At 38.2% G+C, this 18,213-nt stretch overlaps 1 protein-coding gene across 1 annotated transcript in view; it reads right to left on the bottom strand.

Moving 5' to 3' along the window:
- The window catches only part of LOC139730728 (uncharacterized), a 28,926-nt gene extending 11,333 nt beyond the window's left edge, over nucleotides 1-17,593 (bottom strand). Inside the window, exons 1-5 of the mRNA XM_071641593.1 lie at nucleotides 17,317-17,593; nucleotides 5,287-5,346; nucleotides 3,076-3,348; nucleotides 1,857-2,000; nucleotides 359-458 (exon numbers count right to left, since the gene is read on the bottom strand). Of these exons, the coding sequence (XP_071497694.1) occupies nucleotides 359-458; nucleotides 1,857-2,000; nucleotides 3,076-3,348; nucleotides 5,287-5,346; nucleotides 17,317-17,523 (784 nt within the window). The 5' untranslated portion in view covers nucleotides 17,524-17,593. The remainder of the gene's footprint in view (nucleotides 1-358; nucleotides 459-1,856; nucleotides 2,001-3,075; nucleotides 3,349-5,286; nucleotides 5,347-17,316) is intronic.
- Between the last annotated feature and the right edge of the window lie 620 nt (nucleotides 17,594-18,213).

Genomic DNA, 18,213 nt, shown 5'->3' with positions numbered 1-18,213 from the left:
CAGGTTGTACCATTGTTATGCCAAAAGCAAAGTGATCTCTTGGAAAACAACCTCCTAAAAGCTTGTGAAGTTTGTCATTCAATCAAAACTACTTCTATGATTCTAATAAGCACAATGAAAACAGCTATGATGTTTCTTAAATTATAACACAGTCACATGATCATGAAAGTGACTTTGACATACCCCATAAGATTATTTCTGCTGTTTCCATACAATCGTACAGTATCTGAGTTGACATCTCACCCGACTATTCTAATTTCTACGACCTACTGTTTACATATCGTTCTCCCATCAAAAGCAAAAATATCCACCTTATTACCCAAGTAATTCTCTCTCTAAACTTCTGTATCATACAAACCTGTTGCATTGATATATTCCCATCTGATGATGAGGATGATGATCATGAAGAACTTGAGCGACGGCGCCACGAAAAGAATTTTGTGAAGAGCATTCGAGTACTGTTGGAGATGAAAGAGAATGAGTGATTCATATCAAATACTGTGTGTACAATGAGAGCACTGATCCTGGCCTGGTCAGTTGCATGGTTGCTAGTTTCATCCTTGTTACAACACTGAAATACAATGGCAATGAATGTACATACTCTGTACTAACTTCAGTGAAATATGAGGAAGACAGTATCCTCTGCAGGATTGCAAATGATTGGAATCAAAAACTTTGTCTAAAGGTGCATAAACTTCAGCTGAAATCACTGGATCTGACAACTAAGAAATATGCAATAGATTGCTAAATATAAACTGAAAGAAGTGATATTAACCTGAATAAAAGTCAGAAATGTTCATGAGTATTTTTTCAAGAGCATGCATTTAATAGTGAAAGACATTTTCAGATTTGATTTATGTGACATAAGAGATGTAACACCCTGTTGCTTAGTTTTTACTTATTTCTTTCATACAAATGGCACAAAGGATAAAGTTGTCTCAAATACAACATACTAAAATAACATCAAACAGAGCAAGAACAGCAAAAAAGTTAATGGCAATGTGAATATCCACAAGTCATTTCACATGGTATGCCACAAGGACTGACAGAGTTGATCAGTGACTGTAACATTGCTCACATTAGACTTCCCGGCAAATTATGGCATTGAATGCACAAGGAACAAAAGCATAATCTTCATAATTCTAGAAGATATATTAGCATTGATTGTGTGTCTTTCAAAAGATTCCACACAATATGATACTCTGCTTTTTCTATGTGTAAAGCAAATAAGAACTGTGCAGGAGCTGTCATAGTTTGGTGTGGTAGAGCAAGACGGATTATTTGCTCACATTGCGGAAGATTAAAGGGGATGGGTAGTAACTGATCAGTGGGAATCAGTGGGAATGCTGGAGGATGATTGTTCCAATCCTTGTGGGATTCATTTAAGAGTACATTATATATCTATTATTGTGTGACAATTATTTGCTTCAGAATGGTCTCATATTCAAGTAATGTGCAGTTTAATGTTTCCAGGTTAGCGTGCCTGGTCAGTGACGGGGCATTAATCTGCTTATTACTTGAATATGAGACCGTTCTGAAGCAAATAATTTTCACACAACATTAGATATATAATGTACTCTTAAATGAATCCCACAAGGATTGGAACAATCATCCCTCAGCATTCCCACTGATTCCCACTGATCGCTTACTAGCCTTCCCCTTTAAGAGTGACATTTTTAAACATATCTTGCATCAATGTCTTTTTACTTTTATTCAAAACACTTTCCAAAATGTCATAATACCTCTTTTACATGTATACAGCTATGCACCCATGGAAATCAATCTAACAAGCAAGACTGGTGCAGAATCTCAAATCTGTAACAACAGTGACATAATTTCCTTCAATCAGCACATACCCAGTAATACTTGATCCAGTTGATGATCCAAAGGAACAGAAGACTTCCCCACACAACTATAAGAACTTTATGGATAAGAAGGAGCGGCTCCTCCCCTTGGCTCAAGTGGCTGTGACCATTGTTGTTCATAAGTGTTAGGTTTACCTGGAAAAAACAACAACGACAACCAAACTTATCCATCTTTGCTGATTAGATTGCATTTCCATTCACATGTGACCATAAACCATGACTGCTAGACTGGCGGTGCTTAGAAGTTGTTGTGTGATGCTTTAACTACCAGTATTTTGATTTATCTGGCACACCAAACATTCATGGGCTTGACGCCAGTCAACAATGGCCACATATTTATATATTTACAATGCCTAGTTGCAGCCCATTGTACCTTTGTGTGCCTAAAGCTTGCACTCCAAAAGAAGCAGAATCAACACTTTTCAAAAGGGGGTATAATCCTCACTGACACAATATTCCAGGGATCTCTGAACAAAAAATGACCGACACCGACAGTTTATTGAGGCATGTAACAACATAAACGCTGTAATTCATAATCACACCATAATGTTACGGCATGCATCAAATTTTGGTCCTTTTTGTGTGTGTTTGTGTATGCGTGTGTGTGAACTGAACTAGGCCGAAGGAGCAAGACATTAAAGTTCTATACTCCTTATAGGTACAGTATGTCTGTTTTTCTTACACAGCATTTTCTAACCAAGTGACATCTTGGCATGAAATAGTTTCGAAAAATGGGAAGAGTAGGAAACTAAACCTAACAGCAATTGCTTTTTTCTTTTCATTAGTGGCAATGAGAGGGGATCCTGCATGGGTAATTTTCAAACATCTTATAACAACTCTGAATCACATCACACACAGAAAAAAACAGGAAATCTTTGATGACACAACAAAATATAATCACTCCATCAAAAGATACTGTGCTTTAATATATAAAGCTACAAATTTATCTTCACAGATTATGCTAAACTTTTATATACCAATTCAAGACAAGTCATGACTTGTCTCCTTTTTTGTTTGTTTGTTTTTTTTCATCTCAGTGAGTGATAGAGAGATACAGTGTATATGCTTGATGTCATTTGTAATCTCATCAAAAAGTATGGCATTTCTGCGTGTTGTAATCGTAAGGAGGAGATGGAGGAGATGCCACACTGCCAAAAGCTGACTTAAAAGAGTCATTCATAGCAGTACATGAAACCCATGTCAGACTTACTCGACAAGACTCATCACCCTGCTTCAGGGGCAGAGTACCGTTGTATTCTCCCCTGCCAGGACATTGTAACAGCATGAACTTGAGGTAATCCTTCTCTGGAAACAGCGCCCTGGCCTTCCACGCAGCACACTGTGCGTTGGTTTGAGCCTGGAGTGGGTCTGAACACCTGACCTGGTAGCTTTTGCAGAATCTGGGCGGCTGGCTAAAGGCCATTCGGCTGTTCTGCAGCGACTCACAAACAGGATTGAGTCGACTGGTCTTCAGCTCTTGTGCCTAATATTGCATAAAAGGATATGAAAACATTATGACAAACCATCTTCAATTAGACATACCTCACATCTCTTCCCTTCCCCCCCTAATAAAATCATAGCAAATCTTGCTGGATTAGGCAAAGGGTTAAACTTACCAGGTGACGTTGCACTTTGATAAAGTTGTAGGCCTAATATTTGCAAACATTGTTACATTTTGACCATGAAAACTCCTTATAATTAAAAGGAAAATAAATCCAAATATACATGTGCATTGGGTGGATGCAGCAATAGCAGTTAAAGTCTGACAAAAGTCTGACAATCCATTCAAAAGTTAAGCAATTTTAAAGTTTCTTTGCAGCTAGCCATCCCTGGATGAGTAGACTTATGTACAGGATGTGGCTTCATGTACATGAAATGATATACTAAAAATATAAAGAGAATTCTACCGAATTTGATTTCTCATGAGAAATACACACTCTTTTGACTTGTTACTGACATACACTGTATTGTACATTTGTATGTTAACTACATTGTAAGTGTAACATTATTCCCCACTTGCTTTCTGAAAGAGGTGGGTCACATACTCTTTCATTACGCTAGAAAAGTGAAAATATGTCGGAAAACAGAAGATGCATTAAAGAGTACAAGTATACTAAAAACAAAGAGCAAAGAAACACAGCAATATTGAGAAAGAGAAAGTATGAAATATATGTATAATGCAAGAATTTGTGAGCTACAGGACAAATGGGAATATACATACATGTGTACCATGCTCGCAATGCTGCTACATGTACATGGAGGCACGTACACTGTGTACACAATCATGATATCATTTTCAAATTTGAACAGAGATATGTCCTGAAACACAGCTTCAAAGTCATTGCACTGTTAAATCTCTTATCTTTCTCTCTCTCTTTTTTTCTTTTTCTTTTTTTTTTTTGGGGGGGGGGGGTGTTGTACAATGTAATTTGAGATTATCTTTAGAGCCAAAATGCCTGATGCATAACAAATATGGGGTATTTCTTTCTGGATATTATTTCACCATGACCTCAAACATACAGAATGTAAACCTCAATCTGTGAGTGTTCATCAAAACACATAAAACTTTATGATCTAACAACACACAGTAGACAGTTTATGATGTTAGACAGTGATAGTCAAGCTTTGTGAGGTTTACTACAGACAAACAAGCAATCTGTCTACAAAAGAAGAGCTACTCAAAACATGACAGTAATGCATAAACCAGATACAGTGTAGGCCTACATCTGTACACTGCATTTTGTACTTAAAGGACAAGTTCACCTTCATGCATAAGGATTAAGAGAATGCAGCAGTATTAGTAGAACACATCAGTGAAAGTTTGAGGAAAATCGGACAATCCGTTCAAAAGTTACGAATATTGTAAGTATCTGCGCAGTCACTGCTGGAAGAGAAGACTACTCAATTGTATGATGTCACATGCGTACAACTATATAAGGAAAGTAAAAAGAGAATTTTGCAAAACTTTACTTTTTGAATAAAGTGCACATTTCTGCAACTTGCTACTGATGTATGTTAAGGGTAATATTATTCCCCCTGCCTTCTGAAAGAGAGAAGTCAAGTGTTCTTTAGTTATGCGAGAAAAATGGAAATATGTTGAATTTTCTCTTTCTTTATGTCGTTGTACTCATGTGACATCACAAGCTATAGTAGTCTTTTCATCCAGCTATGACTGAGTAGAAACTTTAAAAATTCATAACTTTTTAACGGATTGTCCGATTTTGCTCAAACTCTCACTGATGTGTTCTGCTAATATTGCTGCATTCACTCAACCCACATGTCTATGAAGGTGAACTTGTCCTTTAAACTCACATGTATCCTTATCTATTTCACAGATAGTCACATACATACATGTATGTGTATGGTGTAATAGGCCCTATCACACATTAAATTATACAGATAGGATAAGAGTGTGACTTACATCTCTCCACTCCTGTGAAGTACAAGCAAGAAGCCACAGATCAGGTCTCACACCACCAACCTACAGACAGAATAAAATTACAACACTTCATTGAGGTTTTCCTTCAACATATGAAAACATTCTCAGAATGGTATTGCCAGCACTTTGTGTATTCATGCTTTACGATACCAGTAAATGCAGTGTACCAAGTACACCGGCCTGTTGAACAAATAAAATGAATCAGTGAATGAGTACAAATACATGTACTAACAAACCTTAAAACATTGCCTTTCTAGACTTTTTTGGATTATAGTAAATAGTCACGCATGTTCTGCTTGACTTCACAAACAGTAAAATTAATGAATGATAATGTCTCATTAAAATCAGACAGAAAATCAGAAAGATAAGTGTAGATGTAGAGTTACAAAATTTTACTTAGTTTCACTTTTCTGCCAAAGCATGTACAATATACACATAGTTGCAGCCAGGTGAGCATGGTGGATGAAGTGTTTGTTTTTGACACCTGACGTGTTACTTTTAAACCCATATTTGTGAAAAGAATACACAATGTATGATAAAGAACCATGACTGTGAACAGGAAATTTATAATCTACAGTACACAATTCAATCTTCCGTCTAAACATGATATCATTTTCTATCAATACTAAATTGCAGCAAAACAATGAAAATGCATTTTCGTTTTACTAGACAAAAAAGGGAACTTAATTGGTAAAGATTTGAGTGTATGTAAACAGGGAATTTGAATGACAGTGACATCATCCCCTTATTGCATGTGAGCTTGACCTACACTGTATTTGTCCATGTACGTGTACATTAATTATCCCTGCTTTATTTTTTATTATTCAATTTTACTAAGCAAAGTTTGGAAACTCAATAACTTCACTGTGTAACAATGTAAGTGTATGTCTTATTCTAACAACAAAATATCTTGTTCTGTCTGATGTTACAGATACAAATGTTGTATGTCGCAGAAATTACGCATGAATCTACATGTGTACATGTACAATGTACAATATGTAAAGTACATGCACTTATGGTCCTGCCGGTTAACCGAAACCCCAATTGATACCATACATGTATATCAGCTGGCAGCATGTAGGCCTACTTAGCACAATTCTAAATATCCGAAAAGCCCATGTAATGCTAGTCTGTTGATACTGCATACTGTGTTGATGTCTATATAGTCAAAGTGACCTTAAGATCCATTGTTCTTGTCTACTGTATGTACCTGAAGTGCTTCAATGTTTCAATCAATGAAACTGCAATGAATTGAATGGGTCAAAGTTTGGTCAACCGGACAACTAGCATTGTTGATAGTTCAAAGAATAATACCAAAGCTGACCTTTAGTGTTTGAACCAATACATTGTATGCCTAGCACAAGACAACAGTGATTCCATGAGGATGTCAAATGATATAACAACATTGTCACATGGGATGCATGAGCAGCTACAAAATAATCTAACAGCAAAATGGGACCTCCATCGGTGCACATTGCTTGTTTGTACATTAGTCACACATTGTAAATTGTGTGACATGCTTTTTGAATTTGATGAAGTTCACTCATAAAAAATTCAAGGAAACAATGCCTTTCTAAAGATCACCATTCATGTTTGAATTTGATCTACACATTTGTACATGCTGTACATTGTACATCGTGCACTCGTTTAAGAGACATACATGGTATGTAGGCCTACACATTCATACATCATCAGAGCTACCAAGTCTCACGAATTCTGCGTGAGACTCAAGCATTTAGGGGACATCTCACGATCTCACACATGGCACCTATTTTTCTCACGCATCGGGCGAAGTCTGCAACTTGGGCCTATAATAATAAGCATAGCTCAAAAGATTAAAGTGATGGTTGCAAATGAAGGTATATTTCCCTTTTGTCTTTCAAAATAAGTAAAAAATAGTCACTTAAGTATGCATCTGATCGCACCATTAAGAGCTAAAAATTGAAAAAGCTCCCTACCGTGGGAGGCCACGGGGGGGAGGGGGGGGGGGAACCCCTCCCACACCCTCGCTCGAGCGCACATTCGCATGCCGAGATGCCGAGTCATGAAAATCTCACTCATACAATTTTTTTTGAACTTGGCATCCCTGCATCATACCTGTATGTATTTCACTATCTTCTGACATTGTTTATTTCTTGATACCAGGGATGTTTATGAATTCAGGGATGCCAAGTTCAAAAGATTTTTATGAGTGAGATTTTCATGACTCGGCATCTCGGCGCTCGAATGTGCGCGCGAGCGAGGGTGTTGGAGGGGTTTTCCCCCTGTGGCTTTGCACAGTAGGGGGCTTTTTCAATTTTTAGCTCTTAATGGTGCGATCAGGTGCATACTTAAGTGACTATTTTTTACTTATTTCGGAAGACAAAAGAGAAATTTACCTTCAATTTCAACTATCACTATAATCTTTTAAGCTATGCTCCTTATTATAGGCCCAAGTTGAAGACTTCGCCCGATGAGTGAGAAAAATGGGTGCCATGCGTGAGACTTGGTAGCTCTGTGAATTGCAGTTGTAATACAGTGGAAACTCGATATAACGAGAAGGTCGGGACCGAGTCGTTTTCCTCGTTATAGCCGATATCTCGTTATATCAGTAGGCATAAAAGAAAGCATAACATAAAGACATTAATTTGCACATGTGGGACTACCCATCATCTTTCAATCAATACTGATAACTTGGTAATGTATGTGAGGTAATTACTCACCTTTATGGGTAAGAAGATGTTTTTTCGCCAATGAAATCCGATATGTGTTTTTCTTATTAATTGTAGATGTCTGAATTTGTAAATCTATATAGCTTGCGATTGTGTGAAGATCGTCTGTGGATTGGTATGTGGTTATGGTATGGGTGTGTGTTGTGTGTGGAAAGCTTGAATATGATCTGCACAATGCTGTGTGTGACACATTCTGCATGTACATAATGACTGCGTGTGTGTGAAGATGGGGAATTCCCTACGTAGAAAGCCAATCACAGCATCAGATTGCCTCACACTTGCTAAACGTCATGATGATGTCATGTATACGGCTGTCCCACCACATTTTCTGCATGTATTAGTGTGCGCACACACACACACACACATGTATACACGTACAACATGCGGTGCTAGCTGTAGAGTGAACTGAAGAAAATATGTGTGTACAAGACAGTTTTTGGCGCATCGAGCTTTACAATCTCGGAACATGATAGCACAGGCGAAGTAAAGCTTTACCCGAAGACATTTTGCTTTACCTCGCTATAACAGGTTTGATTGGCTATGTTTTTCTTTGTTTGGAAATCACAAAATTTATCTCGTTATAGCAGTTATTTCGTTATAGCCGATCTCGCTATAAGAGTAGCATTTTACATAGACTTGTGTGGAAGGAAATTTGGGACCGGAAAAATTTTCTCGTAATAACCGATATCTCGTTATAGCAGTGTTTGTTATACCGAGTTTCCCCTGTAGTGCCAAGTCGAATTTTGATTTCCTTCCAAAATCATATTATACCGGTAGACTATAACAAGTGATCCATAACAAGACAAGTTGCACACAAACAGAAAAATGCAACAGACAGTTGCAAAAGACTTGGTCACAAGGGCAAACCACCCAGGTATCAAAACAAACAAATTAAATAGTTCAAAGTACCTCAAACAAAATACAGACAAACACAAAATTTTTACTCAAGTGATTGCATGCTACAATACTCCAGAAAGGGAGCAGCTCAGGGGATAAATTAACATACATTTTAATGTACAGCAGTTAGGCCCCATTTACAGCCCAGGCTTTTAATTCAAACTTTTCAATATTTTGTCATAGTAGCACTCTGCTTGTAAACAAACGCAATTTGGTATAGTCTGGTTTCCAGACCCTTTGCCAACCGGACTCCGCGGTGGCGATGAAGTCGCCGCCTTTGCCGAAGGAAAAATCCTTTGCAGGACAAAACCACCTTAAACTATCCTATACTAGTTTCGACGTTGAGGGTGTTAATATCCTGAATAGCGAAAAGGTACGGACAGAGGGTCTGGAAGCCAGACTAAATTTGGTACCGCATTTGGCCCAGTTTGCATTTACACTGAGAAAAGGCCAGGCTTGCGATCGGCCGTGGTCCGGCCGCGGCCGAGACCACCTCCAGAGCGTGGCCAAATGCGCGGCCAATTTTGGCCCCGCATTTGGCCTTGTGCGCGTTTACACTGAAATGAAGACCGGGCTCGGCCGCGGCAGAGCCCCGCCTTTTCGCTCACTGTAAACGGGGTCTTACACGTAATTGGATGTATATTAACTGCAATAAAATCCCAGCACTCTTAAGGATTTTGAAAGCAAATCCCTCCGACAAATGTAGAATACTGTACATACAATTTGTAGTTACAATAGCATTTCAAGTTATAAAGTCACATACCGGTATCGTTTACATACTCATTCTGTATTAAATGGGGACTCTGAAAAAGCTGCATTAAAGCCTGCATATACATTGTACTTCGTACATTGTCAGTCATGTGACTGCAATATTACTTGCAGGGAATCCCTCATTTTTCTTGTATGTTTCATACACTACACAATACTTGAAAACAAATCTTCTTGAATTCATTTGTATTGAGAAGTACGATGTAAGTGGAGAAAGGAAACGGCAATTAAATTGCTAGACATTACACTGTAGACCAAGAGAGTGTAACGTCTTCCTTTCTCCTTGTTATTTCTTCCCTACTCAATTGTACTTGTAGGCACATCCTAACCTATGATGGACAACTACATGTACTTCTCACTTTTGTTCGCTCATCAGCAAATCTGATTAGTCAGTGCCATATGCCAATTACAAAAGTGTGAGCAAAAAATCTCTCTCTAAGCTGCCAAACAGCCATTGCAGTCCCCCTTCTCATCTTTGGCTGTCCATGCAACGCTACAGCAACATACTGTAGGTCTAGACCAATGCAATGAAGTGGAGTATTTTGCAATGTTTGCTAAAAGCTCAGATATAAATGAGCTACAGTACCATTTCAGCCTACATACGTACTATGTTTTAAGATTTGTTCAGTACTGGTAGACCTTGTTTGTGCAGATCTACTTTAAAAAAAAAAATTATATATATATATATATATATATATACACATGTATATATATATATATATATATATATACACATGTATATATATATATATATATATATATATATATATATATATATATATATATATATATTAATATATATCAGAGAATTACATTGTAGGACAGTCCACACAACAAGCAGTGCTTAAAGGGATGATAAAGTTTTGGTTGAGATAGGGCTTCAGGTTTGTTAAAGTATACAATTCCAAGAGGAATTCAAAGTTTATTTCCTGAAAATTGCTTTTGAAAGAGGTTCTGATAACAGGTAGGACCCACCTTTTATTAGGGCCACTCTCTTTTACTTTGTTTTTGGATATCTCAGCCATTCCAAGACCACTTTTCCTCAAATAACTTTCAATTCTTCTTAGAATTGCACTACTTCATATTCAATAAATGGTTTCCAGTTATCTCACAAAAACTTAAAATATGAATCCCTTAACTCAACCAAAACTGCACCATCCCTTTGAAATACTACTACACGTACCATAGTAAAAAGTTGTTTTTTATCATGACAAATATAAAAATGGGATTATTTTGCCAAGTTTGATCAGTGTCATTTATTTGACCTTCTGAAGAGTTACATGTACTCAGCTGTACATGTTACTGTATTTTGTTTAAAACTGACAAGTTGTTTTTTCCCTTATCCATTGTCATCATGAAGAGGTGATACCATTTTTTTTACATTGTCCTCACACATTCATTCCACGATTTCAAGCCAGACATGTTTTTCATCAAGATATTATTTTAAGCCACTGTTTACCATTTGGAGCAGTGATTAAGAAATGTTCGAGTTATCACATTTGATGCATGAATAGTTCAGTTGTATCACAAAACATCCTACCATATAAAAAAATTCACAATAAAGGCAAAAATACACATGTATTAATAATAAACTTTAATAGATTTATTGTCCAATGAGCATTAAAAACAATACTTCAATGATTATGCTGATTACTATTTTTACATTGGTTGCTTCTCTCCCTTACTCAAAGTTTAAACTATTTTGAAACACTAAAGGTGTTTTTTTTTTTAATATACAAATGGTAAATAGTGGATTTAATGCATACAATCCATTGGAAAAAACTCGTCAGAGAAACTGAATCTGACTTAGACCACTTTCACATATGCAGAGTATGCGTTATTTGAACAATATGACTCAAGTGTGGATCACTAGAATTTATCATTCTAATGATGCATTTGAAGTGGATTCTCTTCATCTTAAACAAAAAGAAAAAAAAAATGCTGCCATACACACACAAGACAACCAGGGCTACCAGAACAACCTCCTTTTATACAGCATGTGTCGTATACAAACATAAACATCTAAAGTTACAATGTGAGTTACTCTGATCTACATGTATAACTGGTAGTGACATGTACGATGTACAAACATGTATGTAGTTGTATACTGCCATAAAGCCAAGAAGAATTACAGACAGTTAAATTGATGGGAGGGAAAAAAAGAAAAAACAAAAAACCTTTGAATCACAAACAGCTGCAATCTGGAGATGATACAACTAAAACACAGTGCCATCAACTTGCTTGCGAATGCTAGAATAAGACTGTTACCGTACAATGTACAGTAGGCCCTATATCATCTACAATGTGCAAGGTATTTTTTTTTCCTCTGCAGACTCGTACTCTCTTCACAAGATACACTTGTACAATGTATGGTGTACAAATGGGAATACATGTACCTAAAACTTTAATTTCAGTTCAGAAAAAGAAAAGCATAATGCAAGTTGCAAAGAGGGAGAGAAAAAAAAAATCCCCCATTATTCCCTTGATCTTAGTCTTACCTGAGGCATACAAGTAGAAGGGACTGCCAAAAACCAATAAACTCAAGTTGCAATTGCAATGATGTTTAAGATCCCATAGTGCAGGGCTGGGCCGAGCTGCGGCCGAGCCCAGCCTCAATTGTGGGGCCTAGCCCCGCAATTTTGTCCGTTTACACTGCCGGGCTCGGCTGCGCTTTTAATTCAAACCTTTCAATATTTTGTCGTAGTGGGGCTCTGCTTGTAAACAAACGCAATTTGGTATAGTCTGGTTTTAAGACCCTTTGCCAACTGGATTCCGTGGCGACGAAGTCGCCGTTCGGGCAAAGGTCTATGCCAAAGGAAAAATCCTTTGCAGGACAAAACCACCTTAAACTATACTAGTTTTCAACGTTGAGGGGGTTAATATCCTGAATAGCGAAATAGTACAGGCAGAGGATTTGGAAGCCAGACTATAATTGGCCGCGCATTTGGCCCAGTTTGCGTTTACACTGAGAAAAGGCCGGGTTCAGCCGCGGCCGAGACCACCTCCAGAGCATGGCCAAATGCGCGGCCAATTTTGGCCCCGCATTTGGCCTTTTGCGTGTTTACACTGAATGAAGGTGAGCTCGGCCGCAGCTCGGCCGTGGCCGAGCCTCCCACTGTAAACGGGGTCTAAATTTGTTTGTACTCTACGTAGTCCAAGGAGTGCTTCTATTTTCTTTATAAGATATTGCAATATCATGACATCACAAATTGTTTTAAACTTCCAATCTAATGACGATGCCACATGGATTTTTAGATATGAATAGATTTAATATACCCAATTACCCTGAATCTTCACAGATGTGTTGAACACTTGTATTTCTGCATTCACTGTATCAACATACAGTGAGTGTACAATTGTGAAAGTACAAGTTTGGGGTACACATAGGCCTAAATTTCCCTAAAAGGGGCTTTCCCGAAATGTTTGTTTTTGATACAGCCTCATCCAACATGAACAGCTGACTCAAACCACAAACAGGACTGCTGCAAACCACAAAGCAATATGATACACATATTTACTGACACATACAAAGTATCTTTCAAGGGTTGGCAGCTTTGCCAATAAAAATGTGTCACATACTGTACATTGTACATGTATAAGATTTTGATGCCTATTACAGCTATCAGGAGATATACAATTGTACAGTACCATGGTAGTACAAATGGTATGCAAACTTTTTGAACCCTTCTGCATTGAAGACATGATTAAAGCCCAAACAAAGTTCTGGTACGCCTGCAAAAGTTGTCAAATTTTGCTCCCAAATGTGAACGTATGCTTAGGAAATGTGCAGGATAACGATGTTATTACAAGATATTCGATGGGTAATGACGAAAATGCGAAATATTAACCAAAAAGGTTCAGTCTCAGAACTTACCCGAACGGGGTCAGGCTAAACTCGGACTCGGGGATTACTCGGCTTCGCTTTGACGGCGGGATGAGGTGTATGGTTGTCCCTCTGATTGTACAGTGTTGTCCTATGGGAGCGGCCTGTATAAACTAGCGCTTCGTGTTCTGGCTACTCGCAGTAATAGTACGAGTTGTTACAACGCGCGCATCAAAAACCTCTTTTGCGCGCATGCAAAATTAGTGTGCGCCTATCAAGCACCTCTAAAACAACCAAAGGCACTTGATAAACAACAACAAAAACTCCAAAGACCGCGCGTCTCAGCAACTGAGGAACGCGCGCTGTCATTTTTGTTTTGTTTTGTACAGGATTACGTTAGCACGCACTTTCCTGTCCATTCAGTTAGGCCTCATTTGGTATTATGCAGTGGCCAGTATGTGGCGATCACATACTGCGTGTGAATTGTCTGAAGTAGGGTCGAATTTTTCCCGAGACCGAGTTAGTCTGGAGCCTTCTGGAATAAAAGTCGGTTTTCCTACTATTATCATTTTTCTCAAAATACTCCAAACCGACTCATCATTCTGGCAAACCGCGTCAGCCAGGTAAGTTTCTTCGTGGACTCTTTCGATATATTGCAAGCAAAGATGAAATGGTGCTAGACGGGTTCTCAAGCACTTACCGAAACTTAGTTTTCACTTTAATTGAAACAAACTCGTAATACATTGTACATGTACTTTGTAAATTCTGTCTTGCTGAAAGATATTCTGGGCTTGAACATGCACAATCAGATAACAAACACATAAGTGAATTTCTTTGGATGCACACCATGCAAATGGTACAGGTGGGGGAGCATTCCCGAAAGTATCCTCAGTTTCAGCACCACCTTCGCAAGCAAAGAATGTTTCAAAGTAATCACTATCCTGGAAATACTTAAAAACTGTAGGAGAGTTCATATACACTGTAAACACTGTTTTAAAAAAAAATACAGCTGAGTCTGGTACTACAGATTGAAGTGGGCTGCATGTTCCTCAAGTGTTAACTCAATGGCAATTACGTTTACAATAAGAAAACCCTGGTACACTACTGTAGCTCCTTGATAACATCAGGATGCCATGAGGTTAAGTTGAGATACAGCTAGATGACTGATCAAAACAGGAAGGACCTGCATGGCTTATGAATTTCCTTTCACTATTCAGTGGATCTACCAGATCCATCTCTCTTGTCTGGAGTCCTTAAAAAAATAAAAAAAATAAAAAAATGAAATGAAGAAAAAAACACAAAAGGCCTGAGCTGCAAAGAGTTAAAAAGGAAAATTCAGTATTACCCCTGTAATGACAAAATAAGAGTCACACTGAAGATTTTACTATAGATATAGCAATTTAAAGCTTAGTGAGAAGGGCTTGTACCTTAGAAATCTACACGTAACACCGACATGAAAACACTAATATAATCATCCAATTGTGTGTCACTGATCACATCCCCCCCCCCCCAACAACAACAAAAAATCTCTGCCAATTTTCCACTCTGTCCAAAAACATTAGTCTACAAACTATTGATATTTGCAACCCGAGAGACAGAGTTCTTATAGGAGCTACAAATGTACGATACAGGACATGTACAACTACTGTAACTACACTGTAAATAAACATAACATCTTTGTAAATATTTTCCTTGTACAATGTAATGAAGCATAGAACCGATATGTGCTAAAGCTTAGCATCTGGCGAATTCATATCTGCACAAAACCAGAAAATTATTTTCCCGACATTACATGTGTGTGTGTGTGTGTGTGTGTGTGTGTATGATGATGCATCACATATGTAGGCCAACTTTATATCACTGCTCTATCAACATTGTGGAAAATGCTTCATGAAGAAGGTCTCTCTGGAAATTACAAGCATTCATACTGCTAGACCCTATTCATCCTTTTCTACTGAATGCATTGTGTCATGTGCTTGATTAGGTGATCTACAACTTACTTTGATTTACATGGACGTACATTGTACACAAAGCAGTGCTTATTTGCCCCTACAGGTATAACTACTGGCTGTTATTTAGGGGATACCTGTTCTAGTGTTTCTCAAGAAACGATTTTAACTGATTCACATTTGAAGCCTTAAAGGGGATGGCTAGTAACTGATCAGTGGGACTGGGAATCAGTGGGAACGCTGGGGGATGATTGTTCCGATCCTTGTGGAATTCATTAAAGAGTACATTGTACATTATACCTGGTATAATTGTTGTGTGAAAATTATTTGCTTCAGAACGGTCTCATATTCAAGTAATGCGCAGTTTAAACATCCGTCACTGTACAAGCATGCCAACCTGGAAACATGCAATATACATGTAAATCAGAGCATATGACATTTTACTCCTCCAAGTTGAGGTAGCCACACTTATTGATATTTTAGTTTTTAAAAATGGTACTGTACATTGCATGTAGATTCTCAATGTTGCCATATTACAAACCAATTCCGGCCATATAATGACAAAATTTGTTTTATTACCATAATAATGCTGAATTCATGCAGAAACACTAGAACAGGTATCCCCTAAATAACAGCCAGTAGTTATCACAACTCACTTACTGTAAATTGTACTACTCCCTGTGAATTAAGAACAAGTGCATGTGCCAGGCTACCCCGACCCTAACTACACGCAGCGCTGTCGCGAAGCGACAGCGCTGCCTGTGCGCAGCACAGTGTCTGGTCAGGCTACCCCGACCCGTGCAACACTTGTGTACAGCGACAGGGCTAGCAATGCCAGGCATCCACATTTTGTTAAATGCGCATATTATTATTCCTGATATCCATACACAGTAACACAATAATAGGGAGCAAAATATTAACCCATTGTTTGTGATTTTTACATGCAGCCTGTATCTGTGTATCTATTGCAATATGCTGTGAGGCAACAGGCTGTGTATCTGGTAGACAGAAAAATCTGTCTGTCTGGAGAAGTTTTTTAAAATCATTTTTTTGACATTTACACAAATTACAGCTCTCCTCTGTAGACATGCAGGGATTCCTTAAAGCCAGATACAGTCTCCACGGAACATATCCCCGACATACGTGTACAGACCAATTTTTCGGTCAATGAATCTAGATATTATTTGACCAAAGTTGGATTGTCATGACCCTGGCCCTGTAGAGAAGGTGAATAGAACTTCTGCACGTACGTAATGAAATGTGATAATCTTAGTTAGTGTAACCACCAAATATCAGCCAGAGTAATTTTGAGTTCAAAACTGTGTATGGCCTGTGAAACCACGGGAATGCAAGATTTTTAGTAGACAGCCTCAAGGCTGGCAGCTCTAAATCAAGTTAACTGAGACAAGGTAGGATCGTACGCAGGGCGCTACTGGCACTGCAACGCACAAGCTTCCAACCAATATCACCAACCAAAGCCTTCAAGGTAAAGCCTATAAAGAATATATCAGACAATTGAAAAGCTGTCAATTTCATGTGATTGTGTGGGAAAAGTCTGATCAAAATGCATTTCTAACTTGAGGTTAGAAATGCAGAAATATTGATGTCCACATTGACCACAATATGCCCAAATCCGATAGGGGCACTGGTCGATCACACTCAGTTTCTTACACAGGCAACTGCCCCCACAGCCAAATCTTGAAGTTATTTTGGTTTCAAGTCACTGTCTCACCGTTAGTCCATATGATGCGAAAATATTTGCAACAATTAAGTCATCCTAAGAAAGTTACATTTTCAGAGGTATTGAGATATTAGTCATAGTTTCTTCTTCACATAACATACAATGTCACACAATTTTACCAACCTGCAATGGGCACGAAACATGGAACTCCAAAGTTCCGATGTTCGCGAAGCCAAACCCTTCCGATCGCAGAGATTCGACACTCGCATCTCCTAGTCCGTACATCAGGGTGACATTCTGGTAAAAGATTCTTGCTTCAGAATGTGAAATAACGTCCAAAATGAATAAGACTGAAATCATGCAAAACCTTGATGACTCTTCCAGCCTCATTTTCACGTATTTCAGGAGCTGCAACACTTCACATACTTCACAAGTTACAAGTAGTTCCCCACTCTGTGCTGTGTAACTGTTTACAGGTTACAGTATAACTACTGGACGTTGACAATCAGCTGTTACATATCTTGGCAATGCCATGCACAGCGCCTTAGCATGCGCCTGGCGATCGAAAACACGAACGAGCAACAGAGCACGAAGATAATGAGATGCACTTTCTATGCAAATTAGCCTTTAACCCGTTTTGAAAATCGTGCCCTGTTGGCCGTTCCATTATAATAGAGGGTATAAAATACTATCGAAATTCATACTGTATTTTTGTATTAAGCAAAAATGCGCTTTAACATCAAGAATTTCAAATCAGTTTTATTACCATTATTATATTGAAGAATGTAAACTCAGTTAGCGTCTCTTATTTCGAAAGTATCATATGTATTTAATGACTAGGTAGAAAATTAACCTTTATGTTGAATGAGATGGTCCCTTCGGTTCGCGCAAACAACGATCATCCAAGATCGACCCTTGGACTCGTCTCCCAGGGCCGTGCGTGAGTTATTTCATTTCTTGGACTTGAGGCCCTTCTCTCGAAGGGTAAGGCTCTCCACACTTTGCACCTTGACTTGATTTGGAAGACAAATCTTTACACCTCTAGAGATAAAAATCATTTTTAAAGGAAAACGCTGTTCG

Source organism: Diadema antillarum, unplaced genomic scaffold, assembly GCF_040938485.1.
Source record: "Diadema antillarum isolate AM-2024a unplaced genomic scaffold, OU_Dant_1.0 seq00000330_RagTag, whole genome shotgun sequence".
Taxonomy (NCBI): Eukaryota; Metazoa; Echinodermata; class Echinoidea; order Diadematoida; family Diadematidae; genus Diadema; species Diadema antillarum.
The sequence above is the reverse complement of the archived record's forward strand: the minus strand, read 5'-3'. Positions and strand labels throughout refer to the sequence as shown.